The following is a 15,925-nucleotide window of genomic DNA, read 5'->3' on the forward strand; positions in this document are numbered from 1 at the left end:
ATTTGAACAAATAAAACACAAAAATAGCCAATAATAATGAAAATTGGTTTGCCTTATCACAAATCAACATCACTTAGCTAAAATATTAAAATGATGTTGTTTTCAAATAAGTAGATACAGGAGATTATCATATGTGATAAATGTACTATTTTAAATACCTAGTAGAATAATAATTAACAAATGGTGTTGGAATAATTTACTATATATAAAAATATAAAGTTTTTTTCTTTTCCTCTAAAATTAATTATTAAAAAAAAATTGAAGTACAGTTGATTTATAATATTATGTTAGTTTAAGGTGTAGATCATAGTGATTCAGTATTTTTGCAGATTATACTTCATTATAGGTTATTAAAAGATAATGGGTATAATTCCCTGTGCTAAATAGTATATCTTTATTGCTTATCTATTTTATATATAGTAGTCTGTATCTGTTAATCCCATATCCCTAATTTGTCCCTCTCCCTTTCCCCTTCTCCCCTCTGGTAACCACAAATTTGTCTTTTATATGGTGAGTCTGTTTCTGTTTTCATATACTTCAATTTCTATAATTTTTCATATTTCACATATAAGTGATATCATATAATATTTGTATTTCTCTGACAGTTCACTAAGCATAATATTCTCTAGGTCCATCCACATTGCTGCAAATGGCAGTATTTTATTCAAATATGTAGTTTTATCCTTACTACAACCCCAAACTAAAATAATTTCCAAGTGGATGATATTTAAAAGTAAAAATATAAAAACATAAAAATGTCAGAATAAAATAACTCATCTTTTTATAAGCCTAGAGTTGTGAAGGACATTTTTTAGCATTCTATAAAGAATAGACACCCCAAATACTCACCGGTTTGACCACATTAGAATTAAAGTTTTCTGAACAGCAAAAGACACTATAGATAAAACTAATACACAAATGATAAACTGGAAAAAAAACATATGATAAGGGAAAATTTCACTGAAATTGTCCCTTCAAAGTTAAATGGAGTAAAATTCTATATAGCAAGTCCATACCAATAGAACAATGAACAAAGGATATGAACAAATAAAGAAAAAGAAAATAAACAAAAGCAAGTACAGAATAAAAGTGGTCAACATAAAAAAGTTATCTTTTATTAATGATAAGTATGATGTAAGTTAAATCTGCATGTTTCTTAATAAAACTACATTAGCTTATTTGTTTAGACATTCCCAAAGGAGTTTAAGTTTTACAAATCAAAATCATTTAACTTTTACAAATTTTTAAAATTCATTATCAAATTGTGACATGATAAGAGGAAAGAGCAAATGAACCATGGGGTGTCATTTAGAAGGGAAAATTAATAACTTGGAGCATAATGGAAAGAGAAATTACAGTAATAGGTCAGGAGCTTACCAGGAAGGGGGCCTACAGCAAATTTATTTTATTTCTAGGCAAGGAGAAGGATAAGCAAAAGGACAGCTATCTGGAAATGTGCAATAGGGATACGGTTTCAGAAGCACAGAATGAAAACCATGATCATGCCAGAAAACCTGTCTTAAAAAAGAGTGGCAAAGTGCCTACAGTCTGGAAAATGAGGCAGGACAGAAGGACATAAATTTAAGCCAGTTTTCTTCCTGTTATAAAATCAATCTTCACCTCTGAGTCAGTTGCCCAAAAAGACTGAGAAACTTTGAATACCGAAGAGAACTAAGCTGAACGGTACCAGGTAGATTTCCAGTCTCTGCATGAAATAATTTAGGCAGAAATGCTCCTTGTAGTCCTTGGAAATGTAGACACAATATCTTTATACACAGAGTAAAAGATAACTTCCACATTGTGTATTTTAACAAAAAAGTTCTGTGGTTACAGTGCCAGTTGTCCTCTAACTGGTTCTAAAAGGTCAGGATAGCATGCAGATATGTGAGTGTTCTGGGTGAACAGCTGAGATGGAACTATGATTACAAAAAACATATGTTTCAATAAAGGAAAAATGGACACTTCATTGAATAATATTAAGAATAAAGGAATTTTTACTTACATTTGTATTTATATTTGTCTTGTGACCCCTAGGAGAGAGTCAGTGTATCATATGTTACTGATATTACAGCTGTTAGGTATGTGCATGGGACCAACAGAATTGATTTTGCAAGATGTTAAAAGATGCCAAGAAAATTACCATCTGGCATAATTTATAAGTATCTCCCTTATAATTTTTTCCTAATTTCTATCTATTTCAGGTTTAAGTCACGTAATTTTCCTTTATTCACCTCAATTCACAAAGTATTTGTTGAAAGGTACTATGAGCACTTCATAGTTCCTGTCCCTATGCTTTTCCCACATGTGTTATGCTATAAGTCGTCTGCTCAATTCTCTCATTTTCCTAGTGATCTCTCTGTTGACGTTGGCAACCCTCACAGTTTAACAACTCAGATTATGTATTAATCTAGCATCCACTTGCTGCTTTTTAAAAATAATTCTGAAATTGCTTGGCTGTAAAAATTTTCGTATCCATATCTATGGAGTCAAGCATAATATATGGTGTCCCAGGTTTTTCCAGAAAGGAGATACCAAGACACTTAAGTGTGCAAAAGGTTTATTGGGAAGTAATACTCTTTAAAGGAAAACGGAGGAAGTAGATTAAGCAGGGAGAGTCAAAGTTTCTGCCAACCGACCAGGAGCTCTGAAGCAAAGTCTGTCTCTATCTGAAGGTCCAACAATGAGCAGTAATGGCCAGGCCCTTGTAACACTGCCTTACTCAGTAATTGCCTGAAGGCTGCCTAGAGAATAGTGTGACCTCTACTTGAAAGCAGAGGTGGACCCTGAACAATCTAACAGCTGGAGCTGTCAGCTAGCCACACTCCTTGCACCTGAGCAGCCACAAATGGTGTCTAATATTACCCTTGTATGCCTCTGTCCTAATCTTATCCATTTAGCTCCAAGTTTTCTCCTTTCAGTCTCAGTAAAATCTTTGATTGAAGGGGACAGGCTTTGCTTATTTTATTTTTACTGCCAGTGACAAGCAGAGGACCTGATATTTAGAAAGCACCTAGTAAATATCTGCAAAATTTTATTAAATGGATAAAGTTAGCCCATTATGTGTTGATTAAATCAAAAAGCTACAGTTTCACTTCTAAGTCATCATTTTTGCTTCTTTGGATCCCAAAACATAGGTGAATTAAACTTAAATTAAATTACCCTTAGCCCCTGCTAGCCCTTAGTGACTCTTCTGATAAATATCTCATACTTCTACCTGACCCTAAAAGTCATTATTTCCCATAAGTCTTAATACTCAGCACAACTCCAACTCCTTTGATCAGACCCTTAGATGTAGGCAACTGACTAAACTGGATTTGAATTTGTATACTCCTGTCAATTCCATACTTTATATAATCAGTCCCTACCTAGTAAGTTATTCCTATTTCTTTCCCCTCTCCCTACAAGTTCCAGCATAGGAGTTGCTTTATGGCAATCTTTAAGGCCTTAGAATTTGTTACAGTGCTAAGGACATTCTAAATAGTCAAAAAATACCCATTTGAAATGAACTGTATTGCTGATGGAGCCTGAAAATGACTGTTAGGCAATAACAAAAAGCATGTAAGAATGTCATTACAAAGCTTTTTTCTTAAGACTTTCATAAGTTAGTACAACATCACAGAAACTCATTGATAATAAAGGTCACTTTCTAGTGTAAGAACTCTTTACAAAACACTGAAATTAAAAAAATGAAACATCTATCCATAAGTTTCTTTTTAACTCTCCACATAATAAAATAAGGTGACCCATTCCACATCTCCTGAATCTGATATGAGATCAATGCTCGCAATATTTTCTTAGTATCTCCTACTGTTAAATGAAACAGAGAAGAGGGCAAAAGTCGTTTCATTATTCTTTGTCTTCTAAAATTATGGAGCTGATTATTCATTCTCCCTGCCCCCTCTATTTACCTGAATTCAAAGTAGGCACAAAAAACCCTAAACTCAAATATAATTAGTTACTTGGATTTGTAAAATTAAAATTAACACAACTTCACCCTGCCATGCAAGCTGTGCTCCACAGAACTCCAGGGAATGTTATCCACACAGACTGTGATATAAATGCACTCATGCAACGTGCAAAGCAGCAGCCCTGAGTAAGGTAAAGTCATCTCGTTCCTCTCTTACTCACATAGGGCATGTGATTATAAATCATTACATTTTTTTAATAGTAAAAAGAGAACTATACCCCACTAAAAGATATACGGATGGCAAGTAAACATCTGAAAAGATGTCATCACATGTCATTAAGGAATTGCAAATTAAAGCAACAATGAGACACTACTGCATACCTATTAGAATGGCCAAAACCTACTTACACTGACAATACCAAATGCTGGTGAAAATGTGGAGCAACAAGAACCTCATTCATTGCTAGTGGGAATGCAAAATGGTACAACCACTTTGGAAGATGGTTTTGCAGTTTTTTTTTTTCAAAACTAAGCATCCTCCTACGACAAAACCCAGCAATCAAGTGTCCTTGTATTTATCCAAACAAGTTGAAAATGTATGTGCACACAAAAACCTGCACGTGGATGTTTATACCCACTTTGTTCATAATTGCTAAAATTTGTAAGTAACCAAGATGTCCTTCAATAGGTGAATGGATAAATTGTTGTACCTCCAGACAATGGAATATTCTTTAGTTCTAAAAAGCAATGAGTTAATAAGCCATGAAAAGACATGGAGGAAACTTAAATGCATATTACTAAGTGAAAGAAGCCAGTCTAAAAAGGCTACACATGTTACATACTATATTATTCCAAGTATATGACATTCTGGAAAAGGAAAAACTATGGAGGCAGTAAAAATATTATAGGTTGCCAAAGGTTGGGGGAAAATAAGGATGAATAGGCAGAACACAGAGGATTTTTACGGCAGTGAAACTATTCTGTACAATACTGTAATGGTGGATATGTCATTACATATTTGTCAAAACCCATAGAAGGTATAACACCAAGAGTGAACCCTAATGTAAACTGGACTTTGGGTGATAATGCTGTGTTAATGTGGGTTCATTGATTGTAACAAATATACCATTGTGGTGCAGGATGTGGATAATGGATACTGTACATATGTGGGGACAGGGAGTAACATGGAGACTCTCTATACTTTCTGCTAATTTTGCTGTGAACCTAAAAGTGCTCTAAAAAGGATGTTTATTAACTAAGAAAAGAGAGTTGTTCATGTGGAATATAACACAAAATAGAGGTTCCTGAAGGGAATATTTCTATATTTATGTTATAAAAAATGGAGATAAAATGTTTTTATCCACAATGCAAAATCTTTTTTTATTATATAAATAAAACATGATCTCTGATTAGAAAGAATATACAAAATTGTCAGAAAGAAAGGAATAATCACCTAACATTCTACCACTTAAATAACCACTATTAACAGATTGATGATTGTGATTTTCATGTATTTTAATGCATATGTGGTACAATTAAAAAGTTACTTTATATTTTTGAATCCTTATTAAAAATTATAATATATTAAAAGACAAACAGTTCCTCAGGTACGTACATGTGTGTGTGTGTGTGTGTGTGTGTATATATATATATATATATATATATATATATACACACACACCTTCAAGAAAATGTATTTAATAGTAATTAATGGAAAGGGTTCACAGGAGGATTATCTTCGAGTATATTTTGCTCTATTTTGTTTTACAAAAGTGGTATTCAACATGGAATGTATATAGTTCCAACCATATTAGTTATGAGAAAAATGAATCTTTGGAACCAAAGGAAAATCAATAAAAATATCCTAGAATTCAACCAAATCATCAGTTCTAAAGCAAATCTTACTTTAGTATAGATGACTGCCATATTATATTATGTTTCCAGGAACTATAGAATGCCATAAAGGAGAACAAGATGTGAACATTCAATGTGCTAGAAGTGGATCAATGTAAGAAATCTCTTCCAGAGAAATTGACTGGCTTGCCCTATGGATCTTCTTCCTCATTCTGTTGATAACTAGGGAGATCATATGCACACTCTCCAGAAGATGAGTCAAGATAAAGGGTGTGAAATTCCAATATTAATGCTTCAAGGCAAGAGGGTGTTGAAGTCCTAAGAAAAAATTAGATCATGATTCTAGGAGGTGGGCTGTCAAAGAAGACAGAGATCCACAACACATAGATTTGTTTTATCTTTCCATGAGGTTATAACAATAAGGGTTCCTGGCCATCACTCTTTCTTACCTTTTAGGTGCTTTCTTTCCTTCCTAACAACATAAGACTAAACCAGCTTAAGGAAGCTTCAAATGTGAGGGTGTGGAGGTAAGAGGAAAGAGGGCAACTAACCTTCTCTGAGATAAATATATGGCAAATTTCTTTCCTCTGCTCTTAATCTCTGTCCTTTTGGCTATAATGAGTGTGTAGATGCAGAAGATGGAATGACAATTATATATAGAAGAAACAGATTCAAAGATGAATCGTACAATGAAAAATTATTTCAGTTACTATAAGAAAGTGAGCTTTGAAGACAACTTCATAATGTTGTATGAATGGTAGCTACAAACAATGAAAAAAGCATAGGAAAATGTACATATTTATAGACTATGAAAGAATAGTTTTTAATAAATGATATTAGTAGTGATGTGGTTAGTAGAATTACTAATATCAAAGAGCTTTAGAAAACTCCTTATAATTAATATATTTTAGCAAAAGATTTATAACATTCAAAATACTTCCAAAATCTTGAAATGGTATATTATATGTAACTTCATAAGTATTAAATAACATAACGTTTATAATATATATTATTCCTATTTATGTATATATAATAGTCACTTGCCATAACACAACATATATACAAATAAACATATATGGATATGTATATATACATCTACATTTATATATGGGTGTTGGCTATCAGTATATCCAAAATGGTTATCAGTATAAAACATACCCATATCCAACTTGGATATAAGTATACATCAGTGAAAGTCATCTCTATATAAAGCATATAAAAAGCAGGTGACATGCCTGAAATCAACACGCTTATATTCTACAAAGAGGGCCAAAAGACACTTAACATAAACTTTATAGAGCATACTATCATCTGGAGCAAATTAATACAGTTGGCACTGCGTGCTAATGAGGAAAACGTTTTACATAGGATACATTTGCCTTTTAAACCTATGTTTTTATTCAATGGATAAATTTTGGTGGGATTTAATGGCTTGAGGACATTACTGTACTATATCTAGAACACGTGTCCTCAATTACATTGAAATCAGACTAGTGTCAGTCTGGACAGTTTGTATTCCCTTCTAATTATGTTAATGTAATGGAAACGTTTGTAGCTCAGGCTATTCAGGTACAGGTGTGAATATGAAGGAGTTTACAGACAAACACATTGCTTTATAAATTATAAAAAGTTCATTCAAGTTAATTATACTATAATGCCGAGCTTTCATTTTTACCATTACTTAATGGTAAAAGCAAAACAAAATTCTAAAAATAAAAAAGCACAAACTTTGGAGTCAGATGATCTCGAGTTAAGTCCTACAAATGTCACTTAACTGTTTGGCTTTTGGTAAGTTAATCAACCCCTATGAGCCTTAGTTTCCCTAATCATAAAAAAAGAGGTAAAAATATCTATCTTACAGTATCATGAAGAATAAATTACATACCACATGCAAAATATCTAGCACAGTGCCTGGTACATAGTAGGTACTCAATAAATATAAATTTCTTTCTATTTTTATTGTGTCCTTAAAGCAATACATGATTTTGCACAAAATACTGAGTGAATATTATACTATATGTACAATTATCAGCCTTTAATAAACTAAATATTTCTTTATATTTTCAGCTACTGAGAATATATTTTATATTACTAACTACTTCCAATAATTAATAAGAGAAAACACATATATAAAGCATAAATAATAAAATGGTTCTGTTAAGAGTGATTAATACACCACAAAAATTACATTTATACTACATTATATGACTTTTATCTCATCAAGAAAATCTCAAGCATAATATTAACAAGATAATAGAAGACATTTAAAAGAGATTAAAGAAATTATTACTAATGCAATATAAACTATAACTATAGTGTCTTAAAAATATTTCAAAGAAAAGTAATAAAATAATTACACTTACATGTTTCCAACGTGCAAGCTTTTCTGTTATATTGGTTCCAGGCTGAAAAATGAGATCCTTAAAGAGCTTATCTTCAAATCCTTTGTGTTTGTAAATCCTTTTTTTTTTTCACTTTCACTAATAGTTTTTTCCTGATGTTTTTTACACAAGAACAAGTGGCTGAATATAAGGGGTGGGGGGGAGGGAGAACTGTCATTTAGTTTTTTTGCAAAAAAAAAAAAAACTACTTATGAGTTCACTTACATCTTAGAAAACATAGTGGTAAACTTAATGTAATATTTGTTTTTATATTATTACTATATAAAACTAGGCATTAGGGCTGGCTCATCAACATTCATCAAGGGATGAATGAGTGCTGAGAAATCTCTGGGGACATGAATGCACAAACCATTCTGTAACTACATCTGGCTATGCATTTTATAATATAATATCAGAGAGAACATGACTAAAATATCTATAGAAATATGTTAACCAATATAAACTCTTTTTATCTTTCTTCTCCAGTGAAGAAATAACTTCTTATTTCCACCTAGGAAAACTAATTTACAGCAGTATTGTCCAAGAGAATATAATGTATGCCATAAAATAACTTAAAATTTTCTATTAGCCACACTAAATAAAAAAGTAAAAAGAAACAGATGAGATTAATTTTAATACATTTTACCCTTGCACAACACAACTGTGAACTGCATGAGTTATTATATATGATTTTTTTTCAATAAAAATAGTACTATACTATCTGTGATTGGTGGAACCCACCACACTGTGGAACCTGCAAGTACACAGGGACAAGTGTAAAGGACTAGAGTATCTGCAGAGTTTGGTATCTGCAGCAGGTCCTGGAACCAATCTCTTGCAGATAGCAAGCGATGACTGTATTATGTTTTATTTAACCTAATGTATTCAAAATATTACTAGATAAATGGCATCAACAAACTAATATCACAATAGTAAAATACTAAATGTTAGCTCTGTAAGATCAAAAACAAGGGAAGGATAACATCTCTCACCCAATCTATTCAACACTGTACTCAAAGTCCTACTCAGTCCAATAAGCCAATAAGAAGAAAACCATATACCAATATAATCTTTGAATACAGATGCAAAAATTCTAAATACTAATAAAAAGAATCCAGCAATGTAAGCAAAGTATAAGACTATGACCAAGTATTACAAAGCTCATTACATAAACAATTTAATGAAGAGAAAAATGTAAGAGTATATAAATGGATGCAGAAAGGCATTGGATAAAATTCAGCAGCTAATCTTTATTTTAAATTTTTTGTAAGAGAGGATATCAAAGTAAACTACTTCAATACCATGGAGACAGATTACCAAAAAACAGTAATATTCATATATGTGATGAAAGAGCAAAATCATTTGAATTAAAATGATGAAACAGGGGCTTCCCTGGTGGCGCAGTGGTTGAGAGTCCGCCTGCCGATGTCGGGGACGCGGGTTCGTGCCCCGGTCCGGGAGGATCCCACATGCCGCGGAGCAGCTGGGCCCATGAGCCATGGCCGCTGAGCCTGCGTGTCCAGAGCCTGTGCTCCGCAACGGGAGAGGCCACAACACAACAGTGAGAGGCCCGCGTACCGCAAAAAAAAAAAAAAAAAAAAAAAAAAATGATGAAACAGGTAGAAACTTTACTGTTACCATTATTATTAAACAGCAAAAGAAAAACAAAATTGTCCAAGGAAAAGCAATTTTTCCATTTCTCAGATTTTTAAAGTGGGCTCCACCTGTTCATTCCTTCATTCAAATATTTTCACCGATGATCTAAAAATTAGTTAGGGTGAAATATATTGAGAATAAAACTTATAATGGTTCAAATAAGACAGAATTTTACTTTTCTCACATGCAGTCTACACTGGTGGAGAGTGCTGCTCCATAAAATAATTCAATCTTGCCTCACCATACTCAAAGACAGTTGTTAACCCACATGACTAATGCCTTCCAGCCCATGGGAAGGGAAAGTCATGAAAATAAAGGGGGTACAATTACCATTTAAGTATTTGAAGCAGCAGTTGTGGTCATTAATTCTGTTCACTTACAAATCTAACAAAAATATAGTCAGATGAACACACTTAGCTGCAAGTAAAATTGGTTAACAAAGTCTCTAGTAGTTATGCAACTGCTAAAAGAAAAAAATGGATTTTCAAGGAAAAAGTAGTATTTTGAAACTGACCACTATGTGCTCTGTGAAGAGAAGAAAGTCTGTAATACCACGAAGGTTATATTCTCTAATAAGTAGAGTTAGACAATATGGAAATAAAACACTAAATATATAAAAAATGAATTGCTTTTCACATAGGCTGGATTGGGATAGTATTGCTAAGAGGAAACAAGTTATAGTGAGAATCTCAGAAAAACATTCTAGTAAAGCAAATGACAAGTACAAAAGGCCAGGTGGAAGTATGCTTAGGGAGGCAAGAACACACTTGGCATGTTTGAAGAACAGGAAGCTCACTGGGATGGACAGTCACTGCAGAGTTTTAAGCAGAAGAATGGCTTTGAGATCAGAGAAGATCAAGATGGTGAAGTAGGAGGATGTGGAAATAACCTCCCCCCAATGAACACATCAAAAATACACATACATGTGGAACAATCCTCACTGAAAAGCAGAGACTGGAAGAAATATTCCTGTACAACCAAAGCTGCAAGAAAGATCCCCACAGAATCAGGTAGGAAGGAAGAGATGTGATCAGGTCAGGACCTTTGCCCCTGGGAGGAGACTCAGAGGAAAAGAGATACTACACAGGTGGAGACCCTCCCTGGGGAATGAGCAGTTTGAGCCACATATTGAGCACCCCAGCCCTGGGGTCCGACACTGGGAAGGCAAGCCCAATTGTCTGGTTCTAGGGCCGGTGGGACTAACAGCAGGGCTGTGGGAAGCCTGCTTGTGAGGAGTATGCACAAACTCCCTTGCTCCTGAAACAGTGCAGAGGGGATGGATTGAGACTGCACGGTGGCTGGCTGATTTCCTGGAACTGCCCTGGCCTGTGTACCAACTTAAGGAGAGTGGTCACTCATGATGCAGCTCCACACTGGGGAAAGGGCTCTGTGGCTGAGGGACAAAGGACACTCAGACACAAAGCAGCAACTGAGCAAAGCAGGGGCAACCATTACTGGTGCTCACACAGGCAGTGCATTGGAAACAGTCCAGGTCCCTGCCAAGGCCGGACCAACAGAGCTTATGCCCCAACCCACACCAAGCCCACATGCTAGCCACTCTTGCCCCATCATTGCTTCCCTCTGGCGTGAGAGTGCCGGTGCTGGGAGTGGGAAGGGCAAACATTTAATGGGAACAGACAGAGCTGGCTTGAATATGAACCCCAGGGCTTCTGTTCCAGCAACTTGGGACAGGCCCCTTCCCCCAACAGGGTGGTGACAACCACTGAGCAGAGGAAAAGCCCCAGCTCACTCATGGCTCTGGACCTAGCCACTCCTTCTCCAGCCCCACCTCCTACGAAGGTGATAGCTGCAAGCACACCTTGAGGAAAGATGTGACTAGTATTGTCAGATCTAGCTCTCCCATCAAGGCCACTGGGCACACACAGACTGTAGAGAAATGCTTCCACACAAGGACATTTTTCAGGACTGTAATAAGTTACTGTTTCACCTAATTTCATAGAGACAGAGAAAGTTAAGCAAAATGAGAAGATAGAGGAATTTTGTTTCAATTGAAAAGGCAAGAGAAAATGCCTGAAAAACAACCAATGAAACAGAAAGAAATAATTAACGAGATAAAGAGTTCAAACCATTAGTAATAAGAATGCTAAATGAATTAGAGAAAATTACAGATTAATAAAGTGCAAATTTTAACAAGGGACTAGAAATATAAAAAAAGAACCAATCAGAACTGGAGAATACAGTAACTGAAATGAAAAACAAACTAAAAGAAAAACCAACATTTTTATTATAGGGATCTGAGAAAAAGAGAGAAGAGGGTTGAAAATGTATTTGATGAAATTATGACTGAAAACTTCCCAAACATGAAGAAGGAAATAGATATCCAGGTACAGTAAGCACAGTGGGTCCCAAACAAGATGAACCCAAACAGACCCACACCAGGACATATCATAATTAAAATGACAAAAGCTAAAGAGAGAATTCTAAAGGTAGCAAGACAAAAACAAAGCATCATATACAAGGGAACCCTCAAAAATCAGCTGATAGCCTCATAAGGCTATCAGCTGATTTTTATGCAGAAAAATTACAGGACAGAAGGGAGTAGCATGATATATTCAAAGTGCTGAAAGGGGAAAACTGCAACCTAGGACACACTACCCAGCATGATTGTCATTTAGAATTGGAAAGATAACTTCTCAGACAAGCAAAAACAAGAAGAGTTCATTAATACTAAACCTACCCTAAAAGAAATGTTAAAGAATCTTTTCTAAGTGGAAAAGAAAAGGCTATAACAAGAAGAAAGAATCTATAAAGGAAAAATCCCACTAGTTAAGACAAATACATAGTAAAGGATGAAAATCAACCACTTAAATAAGCTAGTACAAATATTTAAAAACAAAAAATTGTAAAATCAACTATCACTACAATAGTCAGTAAAGGACACACATGAAGATGTAATATATGACATCAAAAACAATATGTGTGGGAGGGGAGTAAAAAGTGTAGATATTTTAGAATGTGTTTGAATTTAAAGGACTACACATTTAAAACAAATAGATATAGTTACAGGTCAACATATATGAACCCCATGGTAACCATAAATCAAAAACCTACCATAGATACACAAAAACTAGAAAGGAACACAGCATTCAATTAAAGAAAATCATCAATTCACAGGGAAGAAACTAATAGAAGAAGAAAACAACAGAGAAGAACTATAAAAAACCCAGAAAATAAGTGATAAAATGGCAATAAGTACATACCTATCAATAAGTGATAAAATGACAATAAGTACATACCTATCAATAAGTGATAAAATGACAATAAGTACATACCTATCAATAGTTACTTTAGATGTCAATGGACTAAAAGCTCCAATCAAAAGACATAAGATAGCTGACTGAATTAAAAAACAAGTCCTATCTATAGAAAAAGTAGAACAAATTGAGACCAAAGTTAGCAGAAAAAGTAGAAAAAGAATAATAAAATGATCCTGAAGTTAGAAGAAGGAAGAAAATAATAAAGATTAGAGAGGAAATACATGAAATAGAGAACAGGAAAACAACAGAAAATGTAACCAACCTAAGAGTTGGTTCTTTGAAAAGATAAAGAAAATCACAAAGCTTTAGCTAGACTAAGGGAAAAAAAAAAAGAAAAAAAAAAGAGAAATGACCCAAATTGACAAAACTATAAATGAAAAATGAGACATTACAATTTATACCACAGAGACATGACACATCATAAGAGACCATTATGAACCACTATATGCCAACAAACTGGACAACTTAGAAGAAACTGAAAAATTATTAGAAACACAACTACTTGAAACAAATTAGGAATAAACAGAAAGTCTGAATAGACCAATTACCAATAAGGAGATCAAATCAGTAATAAAATGTCTCCCAATGAAGAGAAGCCCAGGACCAGATGGCTTCACTGGTGAATTTTACCAAACATTTAAAGAATTAGCACCAATTATTCTTAAACTCTCCCAAAAAATCAAAGAGGAGGAAACACTCCCAGAATCATTTTATGAGGCCAGCGTTACTCTGATACCAAAGCCAGATAAGGACAGTAACAGAAAAGAAAACTACAATTCAATCCCTGTTGAATATAGGTGCAAAAAGTCTCAATAAAACATTAGCAAACACAGTTAAAGATCCTTCACCATGATCAAGTGGGATTTGTACATGGGATGCAAAGAAGGTTCAAAATATGCAAATAAATGTGATCCATTACATAAATAGAATGAAAGAAAAAGATCATATGATCATCTCAAGAGATGCAGAAAAAGTATTTGACAAAATTCAACTTCTGTTCATGATAAAAACTCTCAAGAAATTAGGTATAGAAGGAATATAACACAATAAAGGCCATATATAATAAGCACTCAGCTATCATCATACTTAATCATGAAAAGCTGAAATAGTTTCTTCTAGAATCATGAGTAAGACAAGGGTGCCCACTCTCACCACTCCTATTCAACATAGAGCTGGAAGTCCTTGCCAGAGCAATCAGGCAAGATAATGAGAGAAAAGAAATAAAAGAAAACATAGGAAAATGTTGGAAAAGAAGTAAAATTATCTCTATTTGCAGATGACATGATTTTATATACAGAAAATTTTAAAGACTCCATTAAAAAAAACTGTTAGATATAACTGAAAATGTCAGTGCAACTGTAGGATACAAAATTAACACTCAAAAATCAGTAATGTTTCTACCACTATTGACTATATGGAAAAGAAATAGAGAAAAAAATCCCATTTAAAATAGCATCAAAAACAATAAAATATCAGGACTAAACTAAGGAGGTGAAAGATTTCTACTCTGAAAACAATAAAATATTAATGAAAGAAACTGAAGACACAAATAAATAGAAAAGTATCCCATGTTCATAGATTGGGAAAATGAATATTGTTAAAATGTCAATACATCCAGAAGCCATCTACAGATTCAATGAAATCTCTATCAAGATTCCAATGGCATTTTTCATAGGAGTAGGCAAAAATCCTAATATTTATATGGAGCCACTATATACCCAAGATAGCCAAAGCAATCCTGAGAAAGAAGAACAACACTGGAGGCATTACATGCCCTGATTTCAAACTATATTACAAAGTTATAGTAATTAAAACAGTATTGTATTGACATAAAAACAAGCCCATATATCAACGAAACAGAATAAGGAGCACAGAAATAAAACCGTGCCTATATGGGTCAATTAATTTATGACAAAGGAGCCAAGAATCAACAATGGTAAAAGGACAGTCTCTTCAATAAACAGCATTGAGGAAACCAAACAGCAACATGCAAAAGAATGAAACTCCTCCACTATCTTACAGCATACACAAAAATTAACTCAAAATGGATTAAAGACTTAAATGTAAGACATGAAACCATGAAACTCCTTGGAAGTCGACATAGGAAAAAGGTCATTGTCATGGTTCTTGGCAATGATTTTTTGGATAGTAGTACAAGCAAGAAAATCAAAAGTAAACAAGTGGAACTACATCAAATTAAAAAGCTTCTGCACAGCAAAAGAATTAAGCAACAAGATGAAAAGACAAGCTACAGAATGTGAAAAAATATTTGTAAGCCATATATCTGATAAGGGGTTAATATCCAAAATATATAAAGAACTCATAGAACTCAAAAACAAACAAAAAAATGAATAATCCAATTTAAAAATGGGTAAAAGACCTGAACAGACATTTTTCCAAAGAATTCCACATGGTCAACAGACACAAGAAAAGATGCTTAACATCACTAATCATCAGGGAAATGCAAATCAAAAACACAATGCAGTATCACCTCATACCTGTTAGAATGGCCATCATCAAAAAGACAACAGACAACAAAGGCTGCCAAGGATGCAGAAGGGAAGGAAGCTTGTGCACTGCTGGTGGGATCATAAACTGATATAGCCACTATAAAGAACAGTATTAAGAATCCTCAAAAAATTAAAAGCAGAACTATGACATGACTCAGCAATTTCACTTCTGAACATATATCCAAACTACCCCCCAACAAAAAGCACCAACTCAAAATTATATCTAAACCCCAGACATGCCTTATAAGAAATACTAAAGGAAGTTCTTCAGGTTGAAAGCAAGTGACCTCAAACAGTAATTTAAATCCACAAAAAAAATAAATAAATAAAGAGTGCTGG

General features: G+C 33.9%; 1 protein-coding gene across 1 annotated transcript in view; it reads right to left on the reverse strand.

Moving 5' to 3' along the window:
• Positions 1–15,925, reverse strand: part of LRRIQ3 (leucine rich repeats and IQ motif containing 3) — a gene marked incomplete at its 5' end in the record, with an annotated part of 152,711 nt that overhangs the window by 99,039 nt on the left and 37,747 nt on the right. Inside the window, 2 exon segments of the mRNA XM_082612144.1 lie at positions 8,125–8,229; positions 8,232–8,283. Of these exon segments, the coding sequence (XP_082468270.1) occupies positions 8,125–8,229; positions 8,232–8,283 (157 nt within the window).

The sequence above is a fragment of the Mesoplodon mirus genome (assembly GCF_964341445.2).
Source record: "Mesoplodon mirus genome assembly, chromosome: 3".
In the NCBI taxonomy this organism is placed as follows: Eukaryota; Metazoa; Chordata; class Mammalia; order Artiodactyla; family Ziphiidae; genus Mesoplodon; species Mesoplodon mirus.